A 12,947-nucleotide genomic window follows, 5' to 3' on the forward strand; every position below is an offset into this window, starting at 1 on the left:
GTGAATTCATTCTAGTTTCACTTGGCACTCGTCTCTGTCACATATGATCTAGAAACACATCACTCATCCCCTATCAAAGGGTGACAAACTTTTGCCACCTGTTCCCTGTCTAAAGTCACTGCCTGCCATCTGTCTGCCATCTTCGAACTGAGTGGAAAGTGTCAGTTAGAGCTGACTAATGGTGCCAAAGTTACGCCCAGACTGCTGTGGTTATGGCTTGTGTTTGAACCTGCCCATGTAAATTCACTGAAATAGATCTTACTCAATGGTTTTCAGTGTGGCATATTTTCATTCCTCGTCATGCGATAGCAGAGATGACTGTGGTTAGGCGCATAGCGTGGCAATGCAACACAGCTCAGTAGTAATTTAACATGGGGAATTTGTATTAGGCAGCTAGTGTAACAGACAGGGTGATCAAAGCAATACAAAAACATAGCAACAAGGAAATAAAGTAGACCTAACCAAGTAAGACTCTTAAGTCTATAAGAAAAACTTACATTCCTAAATCCACTGAAAGTAGTTTGTTTGCATTTTCACCAGAAAACTGAACATAATTGGAATTTTGAGTTAAAAGACCTGACTGTGGGATTGAGGAGATCCTCAAAGTATTCCTTCCACTGTCCGACCACATCCCCAGTCGAGGTCAGCAGCTCTCCACCCGCACTGCAAACAGTGTTGGTGAAGCGCTGCTTCCCCCTCCTGAGGCATCAGTAGGTTTGCCAGAATCTCTTTGAGGCCATCTCCTCCATGGCCTCCCCGAACTCTTCTCAACCCCGAGTTTTTGCCTCTGCAACCGTGCGATTGCGTGAGTGGTGGCACGCTTGGCCCGCCGGTACTTGTCAGCTGCCTCAGGAGTCCCACAAACCAACAAGACTCAATAGGAGTGACAGCATCCCTTACTTCCACCACCGCGTTCAGGGGTTGCCACTGCGACAAGACCCACAGACCTTACGACCCCAGCTACGAGCGGCGTCATTGATAATAGAGGCGGAAAACATGGCCGACTCGGAATCCATGGCCCCAGCCTCCCCCAGGATCAGGAAGAAGCTCTCCTGGTGTTCTGAGTTGAAGACCCTCCTGATAGAGAGCTCCGCCAGACGTTCCCAACAGACCCTCACAGTACACTTGGGCCTGTCAGGTCTGGCTTCCTCCTCCGCCAGCAGATCCAACTCACCACCAGGTGGTGATCAGTTGACAGCTCTGCCCCTCTCTTCACCCGAGTGTCCAAGACACATGGCCGGAGGTCAGATGACACAACACCAAAGTCAATCATCGACCTCCAACCTAGGGTGGACACCCTTGTGCTCAAACATGGTGTTCATTATGGACAAACTGGGGACTAGCACAGAAGTCCAGTAACAAAACATTGCTTGGGTTCAGGGCAGGGAGGCCATTCTTCTCAATCACGCCCTTCTAGGTGTCACTGTCATTACCCATGTGGGCTTTGAAATCCCCCAGTAGAACAATGGAGTCCCCAGTCGGTGCACTGTCTAGTACCCCCTCCCAGGGACTCAGGCACAACAGTGAGAGACCTGTCCCCGACCCAAAGGCACAGGGACGTGACCCTCTCAATCACTGTGGTGAGCTCCAGCACATGGTGGCTGAGCTGTGGGGCAATAAGCAAGCCCGTCCTGGCTCCTGCAGGTGGTGAATCCACGGGAGAACGGTCCTATGTCGCTCCTTCGGGTTGTGCCCAACAGGGCTGACTGAAAAGAAAAAAGTTTAATTACTGAGTTATTTAACTTTTTTCTTTGCTACATAATTCCATGTATCTTGCTTCATATACTTGATGTCTTCTATATGTATAAAATGTAGAAAGTCATAAAAATAAAGGGAAAAAAAAAACAAAAAAAAAACAACATTGAATGAGAGGGTGTGTCCAAACATTTGACTGGTGCTCACTAGTATTGTTTAAACAAACATGATCACAGTCTGGACACACCCTCTCATTCAATGTTAATGTTAATTTAAGTTTTTTTCCCCCTTTATTTTTTTTATAACTTTCTACATGTTCGATACATACTGAAGACATCAAATATATGAAGCAAGATATATGGAATTATATGGTAAATTAAAAAAGTTAAATAACTACAATTATTTTTTTGACAAAGCAAAGGATTTGAATTGTTTAATGTTTCTTTGCTACATACTTTTATATATCTTACCTCATATATTTGGTGTCTTCTGTATGTATATAAAATGTAAAATATAGCAAAAAAAAACAAAACAAACAAAAAAAACCAAACAAACATAGAATCCAAACTTTTGACTGGTAGTGTACACTCTCCTATATGAGAACTAATCTGAGAGCAGATGATATCATATAAGAAACTAAAATGATTCCGTGTTGAAAATTACATTTTGTTGAGTGTCATTTTGATTATCATTGCGCAAAATTGAGTATTGGGTCTTTTTCTTTGTACCAAAATCTAGTTTGAAATTTTAGTCATCATATAATAACATAATACTATTATAATATTATAGAATGGAAGTTTTTCAATGGGAATTTAAATATCAAATTGAATTTTATCTTTGTCAAATGCAATTGTGTAATTATTAATTGTGCTGTGATATAACTGACTCAGCTGTGACTAAGCCAGTCTTTATATATTTTACATTCATCTGTTTACACTTTTCAGCCCACCACGTCTCAAGGTCAGGCTCTGTCCTGTTTTCATCCAAGCATTTACACAGCTCCAGTTGTCAGCCGTCCTCTCTCACCCCCTCCTCCCACCCACATACAAGCTCCTTTTTTGGGAGTGTTTTCTGGAACACACCCGACAGGTTTACGGTACTGTACCTCCAGGCACAAGTCCTCCATGTGAGTCAAAGTCTGGCTCTGCTCCAGTCCAGACGAACAGCAGTGAGGTGAGAGATAGACAGTGAGGTGAGCGAGAGGGAGAGAGAGACAGGCTGTGAGGTGAGAGAGAGGAAGAGAGGAGACCATAACCAGTCCATTCTGAACTGGGGTCAGGAGGCTGGGATGGGACAACAATCCAACTAACCTAATTCAAAAGACACACAACAATGAAGCTACTCAACCACCCACTTCACGGGTAAGTCTTTTCAGATCATTCATATCATTTGTACTACTGCAGTGGTTCTCCTACTTTTTACACCAACTACTGCCTAAAGTCAAATTTGCCTCTCCAAATTCCATGAAATCTTAACCAGGCCTACAGCTGGACTAGATTCTGGGTGCAAACCAGGTATAAAATGGGACTACACCAATAGTTTTAAACAAGGATTTAGGACAAAATTGTGGCTAAAACTGACTCCAAAATAAGCAAAGGTTACTTTGTATACCTGGATAAGCTTGTACCACCGTTTTAGAACCACTATATTTCTGTATTTTAATTCAAGTTCAAGTATTCGATAGCTCCATAGAAGGGTCTGCCACCTGTGATAATTCTCAGACTATTGACAGGTTTACACAGCCACTTAAGTTCAGAAACTGTAAACAATATTTTTTATGATCAAATATATATTTATGGAACTTGTTTAGAATGTGGTTTGTTGTTGAAACTTGTAGACAACACTTTCTCTTTTATTTCTCTTTCATTTTGTGCACTCAAAAGAATTGACAGAAAATCAAGGAATAAAGCAGGAAAGACATTCCAACAGTGGACACATTTTAGACATTGGACACATTTTGAAATTTAAATGTGCACTATGTAACTTTTCTGGTGGTGGGTCTGCAGCCTGCTGGTCTCCATGGAGATATTTGCTTTGCCTGTAATTATTCACAATATAACATTTAACTTAGCAATCTTGATGGAGTGCACCTTTACATATTACAGTTGTGTATTAATTCTTTCATATTCACACTCTCAAATAAGACAGAGCCAGTCACTGACACTGTATTTAATTGATTTTTAAATGTAATACAATCTGTGTATTTTACAATTAACACAATAAACTACATAATATAGTTGAATCAAATGCACCTCCAAACCCCAGACTGCCAGGGATAGTGACAGGGATAGTTTTTGCTATTTTATCAAGATTATGTCATTCATTCAACTGTCAGTATCATTAAATATCATAGGTAGACTTCATAATTAAGTATATTTTTCACAAACATCTCCAGGGACCCTTTTTGATTATATAAGAAAGTGAAAAAGTCAATGAGTCAATGTCCAGACAGTGCAGATTTAGGGCACAATATACAGCATGTATACTCTTTAAAGTCACGCCTGTGCCAAAAGAGAACTCATTGCCATTCATTACCGTTAATTCACACCTGCCAATATAGTGTCTCTATCAGTTATTCATGTGGGTCCAGGAGCTCTATCTCTCCCAATTCATTGTAAGCAGTATGGTTTGAATGGCCCAACAATGTCCATGCATCACCATACTAAAGTAGTTCATTGAAGTTAGCTGAGTTTTCCGGTCAGAAAGTTTCCACAACAAAGACACCAAACCACAAACATGTGTGCCACAACATTACCTATGTACTTTTTCTCCTTAGAGCTTGAGTACAGCGTGTTTTCAGTTCAGTGTGTTTTGCTCCATTTAAATCTCAACCATTTAGTTAAACTCAAAGTACTGACCTGAGGCGATACATGTGCATTAATTGCACTTTTGCATGCTCAGGTAAGACCACTATAGTATGAAATTATCACGTAATAGACAGATTATGGTTACATTTCAATGTGAGGACAAGACAGTCAAAATTAGGCCTATATTTTAGTTGCCACAGTATGAATGATGGTATGACATGGGGTTTTGCACAGACTTGCAGATTCAAAAGACTTTTTTATCCATTTCCAGACAGTGGTCTTATTAAAGGTCTTGTTAGATTACATAAAATTTACTGCTGTGAACGTTTAGTCATGTTATAATGTCATTACTTCCTGAAAAACATGGAGTTGTGTTTTGTTTCATTCACACATGTTTGAATAATCATAGTTTATTAGTCTGTCTACATCTCCAAAGCTCAAAATGCTCTGTTCGACCTTCTGATGTCATGTAGTGGTAGCTTGAAAGTTAACAGCTACCTTTTACATTTAGTTAAGTTGAGATGGGTAATTCCTGGACTGAAATGATCCAAATGATTCTAGTGAAGGTGTATGGAGTTTAAAAACACAGTGGAGCACTTCCTGTTTTGCCACATGACATCACAAAGTGGAACAGAGTGTTTCCGCTTGAGAGAGGAATTCTGCAAAAATATACAGGGTTTGTGTGTTAAACATGTGTGAATGAAACAAAACACAACTCCAGGCATGTTTTTAATGAGGAAATAACATAACATAGATCAGAAAATTCTATTTCCAGGCCCTTTAAAAAGACCTCTCTCTTAGTAATATAAAAGGCTTATTAAATTATCCATTGCAATACATTTAAAGTGACTCTATGTAACTTTTCTTGATATTATTTCTTTACTTTTCTAGACATTTTTATTGCTCATAAATACCTTGAAAAACATGTGTTTTACTGTGAGCTGGGCCCCCTCTCCACAGAGCTGACTTGTAACTTGGTAGTGTGGTGCCACTTGCTTATCTCCAAGAAGACAGAATAATTAAATGCCATACTGTGTAAATTCTAAGCCAAGCTATAATAATATATCCATGGAGACAAGTAGGTGACAGAAAAGACAAATAATACTTCACATAATAGTATTTAGTGGAATACAAATGACTTTCTTTACATTTCTGCTGTACTGCACTGAAACGCCTTTGTCTCACATATTCCATTTATTTTTTTGTGTTGACAGATCTTGCCAAGTGGTACGCTGTCTCTGGTCCCTTGGGTGCTGGTTCAGGCCCTGTCCCGTGGGAGAGGATGGTGTGGCTTCCTCTCGCTCGTGGCTGCGTGGGTTCCTCTTCCTCAAAATGGTCACTCTACTCCTCTTCCCCTACTGGACTTTCTTGGGTCTGATTTTGGGATGTCCCTTCAGCATCAAAGCCCTGGTCCTACTCAGCTCTCCTCAAATCTCCACCAAACCATCTACTGTCTTTCTTTTCCATCTGGCTCTCGCTGATGTGCTACTATTGCTACACTGGATGCTTATAATTGGACATAAACTAGCCATGTGTTTTGGAGTAGACTTCAGCAACTTTCTAACCCAAGATCTCCAAGAATTATGGTTAAAAAACGCATTGATCATCTTCTCAAACCACCTTCTAGATGCACACCTCTTAGCTTCTTTGTTTTTCTTGGGTTTTCTTGGACTTGAAGCTACCTTAGTCTCCCGTTGGCCTCTCCAAACTCGCGCCATCAGAACGTCCCACTGGGCACAGCTCGGGTGCTCCCTAATTTGGGTCCTGGTCCTGTCTGAACTCACTTTTGTGGTGTTTTCAAAGATCCAAATTACACAAACTCTGCCCTCTTTCTTCTCATTGGACACACTTTCTTTTTGCCTGAGGAGAGTTCTGTGGCTGTGTGACTTATGGGTCCATTATAACATAATTTATAACAAACCACGGAAGAGAAGGAGCTCCTTTCATTAAGACCTTAAAATGTATGTGTGTGAATGAGTTTCAAAATGCATATTCATGGATTTCAGGCAAATGATTCCTTCCTGATTAGAAGAAACTGGCATAACATAATTCAAATGTAAATATTAAATCTTTTGAAATAGAAAAAGTTCTCACAAAATCCAAAATCAGAAAGGAATACTTTTTCTGAAACCCATGAAAAATGTGTGTAATATTTTATAGATATTGTATTCAGTTACCATAGCATTTAAACAATTCAAGACAAAATATTCCTTCTTATGAATAGTACTCAAACTGGCATCTATACAAATGCGCTGAAGACCATGAGTACACTGAGCCATAAGAGACTTCTATCTAAAAATAGCAACATTAGTTCCTCTTACGTTTGATAGTGGTTAGTTGGTGTTCAAAATTAATAACTACATGCATCGTTTTATTCTTCGCAACCAACCAACAACTTCAGGAAATTATGCATTTGTCTTATCTCACTAACTGTTGGTATTAAGCACCATTTGGTGCCTGTCCTCCAGACCACTGCCCATCAAACAGCACATAAACATATACATCCACACAGACAGGGTGGGTGAAGTGTCTTGCTGAAAGACACAACCATCTGAACTGGCGCTATGTTGTGCAGACATATCATTAAAGTAAAGAGTAAACTGAGGAAATACTTTGAAATGGTCTGATGTTCAGATAATAAGGGAATGGAAACATACATGAACACGCAGGGTTCAATAAGGAGCTGTTGTCCTGTGTCACAGGACCAAAAAAACTACACCTTTATCAACTAATAGCACAGAAATAGTTACAGGCGTCTCTTTTTAATGCAATCAGAAATTAAAAGGCAAATTTGGAGATACAATTTTGAATAATTGAAGATATATCATAATACTGGAACACAACTATGTAAAGAATAGACATAAAACTGCATGTATATAGGTTAAATATTGGTTTTAAAAAGGCAGAAGACAGAGTTATACATTTGTGGCAACTGCAAAGGATGAATACATGATTTTTATTGTTCCATCATCATTGTTGAGTTCATTGGATAGTTTAATGCGTTTCTTCCTAAATTAATCTTATCTCATTTCCGTTCTAAAGAAATCCAAACATTACAGTTTGGTCTCACTCTGAAACATTACATCCAGATTATTTACCATATAACTGTGACAATATGTACAAAGGAAAACGTTTGGTACACAGATATGGCCTCTGTAATGTAAAACAACTTATTAAACATATTTATAACACATCAACCATGTTTAATTAATATGTTATTTAATTTAACTGTGTAAGATGTTAACATTGTTAATAATGCACTGTAGATGATCCTTCATTTTGTATTTAAATTGTATACATTGATTATTTTGTACTCATATTGTAACTTATGATTCACAAATAAATTAAAGTAAGAAACTAAAAATACTGTAGTGGTTTATTTAAGAAAAAAAAAAATCTATAAATGTCATGGAAAAAAATGTTAGTGTTATGTTTATTGTGAGAAGCAATGTAGTTATTCACAGTTATTGATACCGTCAGTACTCAACAGTGAAATCACTCTGTCAAAAACAATATTAGGCCTGCTCAATTTTGTGACCAGTTTTTGAAATCAAAGTCAAATCAAAGTGACAGAAACAGATGAAAAAGGACCGAAAGGATGAAAAGCGGTTTTGCAGAATCGATTGTCATTTTTAGTTCTTATGATTATATCGTGACCTGAATAATCATGCGAGCCACCACATAGAGCTCCTCTGTCAAAATGTGTCTATTGCAATTTGTTGTGAAGCTGCAGTTACAATTCATGAACATTACTCACTGGCTGAAAGTAAAAAATAGCATTGTACCACCTGTCTCATTTCCAGTGATATATGACACATAATTGTTTCTGGTATTCGGACTCCGGCAAAAATTTAAATAAAATAAATTATTATTATTATTATTATTATTATTATTATTATTATTATTATTATTATTAGTAGTAGTAGTAGTAGTATGAATTATTATTATTATTATTATTATTATTATCATCATCATTATTAACAACAACAACAACAACAACAACAACAACAACAACAACAATAATAATAATAATAGGTTATTGTAAATATGTAGGTAGTTCTTATTTGTGACTGCTGTTATATTATTTTGAATCCACCAGGAGGCGTTAGAGTGCTACAATGAACAATCTCCAAAATCATCTTGAATAGTGACTTGTGTTTCTTCACTCCCTTTTCTTTGGTATTTCTCCAATTAAAATTTTAGATTTTCTAGGAACTAATAAAAAACAAACAATTAAGACTGGACCGGAGTGAGTCTACATCATTGGTGACAGCTTCTTTCCCATAATGCACTATGTTTGACAGTATCCAGCTCTCGTCCGGGTTTTAATTGGCGCTGATGCTGTGGCTGTCACGACTTGTAAACAAATGGGAGGTCAAGCATTTTATAAATAAAGCTTCTTTTAGACGAGCTGGGTTAAATTGTGAAGATTTTTGGCTTAAAACACCAAATCTCCCTAAACTCTGACCACTTCCTGGATTACAAAGTGCAGGCTGCCAAATTGCACAGGTTTAAACAGAGGATGTGAAGATCAGTGAACAGTTGCAGGCCAGAGCTGTCCAAAGGATGGATTTTAGCGCCCTCTAGGGCCTGTGGCCATTAAATGCATGAGAAAATCTGTGGGACCTGCCAATGCAATTTCCACACTAAGAACTTCTGTCAAGGTATAAGCCCTGTGTTTTTGATATGTAACAAAAATGTTTATCCACTTTTGCACTAGCATGGTTCGTTCGGGGCCGCCGAGCACTGCTCCAGATCCAGATCCTCACCTCGAGACACTGATGTCACCCAAACATAACTCATGTTTTCTTAATAAATAAAATCTAAATCATATCTGAATTATACTCGTAATTGTATGGCTGATATCAGTGATTCACAAAAAAGACGTTTAGTAATTTCAATAATTTCTAGTCCAAGTTTAGTTTGGGGTTTTATTCCCAATTTTCTGTAGTGAATGTGTGAAGTGTGTGAATGCACCCTGTAGTTGCCTGGGATCCAGAATATACATTTCTTCAATACTTCACTAAGATTCACAGTCTCACAGTCAAGACTCACAGTCTGGTCACCGGTGAATATGTCTTTCAAATGGGCGTGATTGACAGGTATATTAGCCAATCAGGGACAGGCATATCCATATCCATATCAGAAAAAATATCACAGGAGGCTGTAAAACATCACAGATTTCTGCAGAATCAGCCGGAGAAGCACTAAACTCTGAGGTGAGATAAATTTGATTCTATTTGTAAATCAAAGGTGACTAACAAGCTCCTTCATTTCACATGCGTCACTGAAAAAAATCTGATTGCATGATCACGTCTGACTGGACTGGAGATGCAACAGAGGGTGTGGGGACCAGACTAACCTGTATCTGTATCTGTATAAAACATACAGAGAGATATGGCAACCCTTGTAGTCTATTTTAAACTGAAATCTGATGGGTTTCTCACTCTAAATCTGTAACCTGATTGTAGAAGTGGTACTCATATCATTGCTATAGCCTAATCAATTATAATCTATCAGAAGACATTTACTGGTTGTATTTAAGCCTTTCTATAATTTCTTGGTTCAGTTCTTTAATACATTTATACTGTCCATGGTAACATGTGTACCTTCTAGGTTTTTTTTGTTTTTTTTTTTTGTTTTGTTTTTTTTGTTCAGTTTTCTTGCAAAACCTTCTTAAAATAGTAGTTTTAATTCCTTGTCTTTTAATTATGTCAGTGGAGCACATGCTGTTCCTAAACTTGCAGATGTCTCGTGCACCAACACGACCGTGTGAATCAAAATACTGATGTACTGTTCTGACCTCTTATCGGTTCAGTTATGAATATTTAAGCCGTGGTTTGCTAATAAAATATTATGTTACAGTACAAGTATTGAGCCCAGCTGTTGAGGATCTCTCGTTAAAATTCAACACATGGAGATTTTGAGTTATTAGAATAAATGTGGTCCAGAGCTGGTCCTATAAATGGTCAAACCTTCATATTCTGCATTCCTCCCACTCTCTCTTCTTTTTACCATTTACCAGTGTATTCTGTCAGCAAAAGTGTCTCCAATGAGAGCAGATTCAAAGTGAAAGATTGTTGATATAGCCTATAACAGCCTAGAATAATTTTAGTGCGTGCCAAAAAATTAAAAATGTACAAAATTAATTCATTCAGTTTTCATTTTTTCTTTGTTCAAGAAAACCATTATGAGTGAATTTTTGTTTAAAAATATAGAAAAAAAGAGCTACATGCTTTTCTGCATGTAGCTATTAGACTTGCAGAGGCTGAGAATAACTTAAGAAAAATACTTTAAAAAATTACAGAAGTTGATAGGTGCAGAAGGGGTGAAGGTGGTTAAGTGATGATAATAATGCTTGGGACATATATAGAACTTTTTTGGACACTCCACTCCTTAAACTTCAGTGAACATTAAGTTGCTTTAGTCACTTTTAAATATGTTTTTGTGGTTAAGCAGCTTGCCCACATGCCACATAAAAAAGCAACAAAGTGACTCCGCTCCAGGGTCCTCCACTGTCTGCTGAAGGTTTAGTCTGACAAACACTGAGCAGCATTTTGCCCTGAAAAGTGTGTTCAAATCCATCGAGGTTTACTATAAGTATTTCATGTATCTTTATTTATACAGGGAGAGTCCAATGAGAGCACTTAGAAAAATGCAAACAAAAAACACATAATACATTAGTCCATTTAAAACATAAAAAACTGGCACAATTGTAATTATAAATGTTCATCACCAGATTTTTTAAGTGAATTTGTGGCACATATGTATCCAGTTTTGCTTGTCCTTGAAATATATTCTATTTTTTGGAAGCAAAATAACCAAAAGTCTTTTTTCCCCATCTCACTATTAACTAAAGGTGCAACATTTTGTGGTGAAGGGTCTGCCTCCTGCTTGTTGTCTCCATGGAGATTTTGTTGCATACTTTATGGGGAATGTTTCATATGATGGCATTAAATTGCTCATTTATCGATGTAAAGGAATGTCGTGGAAATAAGACTCCTTTTGCAGGCTCTGATGAATGTTGAAGCAGACAAAGAATTTATTTCTTGCAAGAAATAGGTCCGACAGCATCTCCCCCTTATGTCAGACCCTGAATGCTGGAAAGCACCCAGTTTATATAGTTTGAGATGACCAGAGGACATACATTTCAAAGTAAGCATGTGACACTCCCATTGAGAGGTGGTCAGTCCAGCTCCTGGAGACATTCAGGAGCCGGTTCTCCTCAGGAGGTAACATTTGGAGTAGAGACAATACAAGGTGTGAAGTAGCATGTGGAGTAGAAACAATACGAGATGTGAACACTTCAGGGGAGGGAGTGTGGTACTTCTGTTGAGGTGTGGTCAGACCAGCTCCTGAAGACATTCATGAGCTGGGTCCCCTCAGGGGGTCAATAGGGAGGGATTGAAAGCCGACTGTATGGTCTGGTTGCATCTACTTTCACTTGCATTACAACACATCTTAACAAGTCTAGCCACCAGAAAGGGAACAAAAGGGTTGACGTGAGAAAGGTTTTTCTAACACTGTCTTTGACGACCAAACCAAATGAGTTTTAGTTACGAGACCATGTGATTTCTAAAAGGTAAAATAATGACACAATATTTTAATTTCCATTACAGGAAATTAAAATATTGTGAGATTATTTTAATCACTTGGTCTTATAACTAAAAGTATTTTGGTTTGGTTGAGTGGAAAACTTTTCATGCAAACCCTTTTGTTCCCTTTTGATTGCTAATCTTGTCAAGATATCAGCACATATATATTACTGTTTATAATGTATGTGGTGATAGATGCAATCAGACCAAACAGTTGGCATTGACATATCTCTCCTTTGAAATGTATCACACCTTGTATTGTTTTGACTCTTGAGGTGATCAAGCGCATGAATGTCTCCAGGAGCTTGTTTGACCACACCTCAGTAGGAAAGTCACATCCTTACTTTGAAATGTATGTCCTCTGGTCATCTCAAACTATATAAACCTGGTGATTTCTATCATTTGGTGTCTGACATTAGGGAGAGATGCTGTCAAACCTATTTCTTGCAAAAAATAAACTCTTTGCTGAAACATTCAACAGAGCCTGCAAAAGGAGTCTTATTTCCACAACAATTCATATCCAAGTGTGTCTATTAGTAGAACAGATGCATTCTTACTCTGAGCAGGGTCGCCTCTTCACAGATCAAACCTGTAACTTGGCTGAGGTAAGGCACACTACTTCTGTCCATTACTCATTTTCATAGTCAAGTTTCCATTTATTCACTAAGAAGCAAAAACGGCAAAACACTGACTGTACAATGATCATTTCAAAATGACTCACCCCCTTCTCTTACTTCGATCTCTCCAATAACAGAGGCATGGCCCAATGAAGACATATTAAAGGAAGATGTATTTGAACTACAGGGTCATCTGCTGCTGTACAATCCTGAACTTCACGCTCCAGGCTAAT

At 38.0% G+C, this 12,947-nt stretch overlaps 1 protein-coding gene across 1 annotated transcript; it reads left to right on the plus strand.

Moving 5' to 3' along the window:
- Positions 1-2,848: 2,848 nt before the first annotated feature.
- Positions 2,849-6,536, plus strand: LOC117377861 (proteinase-activated receptor 1-like). Its single transcript, XM_033974366.2, has 2 exons — positions 2,849-3,056; positions 5,717-6,536. Exons 1-2 carry the CDS (start codon positions 3,028-3,030, stop codon positions 6,450-6,452), a joined length of 765 nt encoding a protein of 254 aa, XP_033830257.1. The 5' UTR covers positions 2,849-3,027; the 3' UTR covers positions 6,453-6,536.
- The last annotated feature ends 6,411 nt before the right edge of the window (positions 6,537-12,947 follow it).

The sequence above is a fragment of the Periophthalmus magnuspinnatus genome, chromosome 10 (genome assembly GCF_009829125.3).
Source record: "Periophthalmus magnuspinnatus isolate fPerMag1 chromosome 10, fPerMag1.2.pri, whole genome shotgun sequence".
NCBI lineage: Eukaryota > Metazoa > Chordata > Actinopteri > Gobiiformes > Gobiidae > Periophthalmus > Periophthalmus magnuspinnatus.

Bases quoted from the DNA above. Each gene is read 5' to 3' on its own strand.
- LOC117377861 (XM_033974366.2), top strand. From the start codon at position 3,028: ATGAAGCTACTCAACCACCCACTTCACGG. The intron at 3,057-5,716 runs GTAAGTCTTTTC...TTGTGTTGACAG, and splicing joins CTCAACCACCCACTTCACGG to ATCTTGCCAAGTGGTACGCT.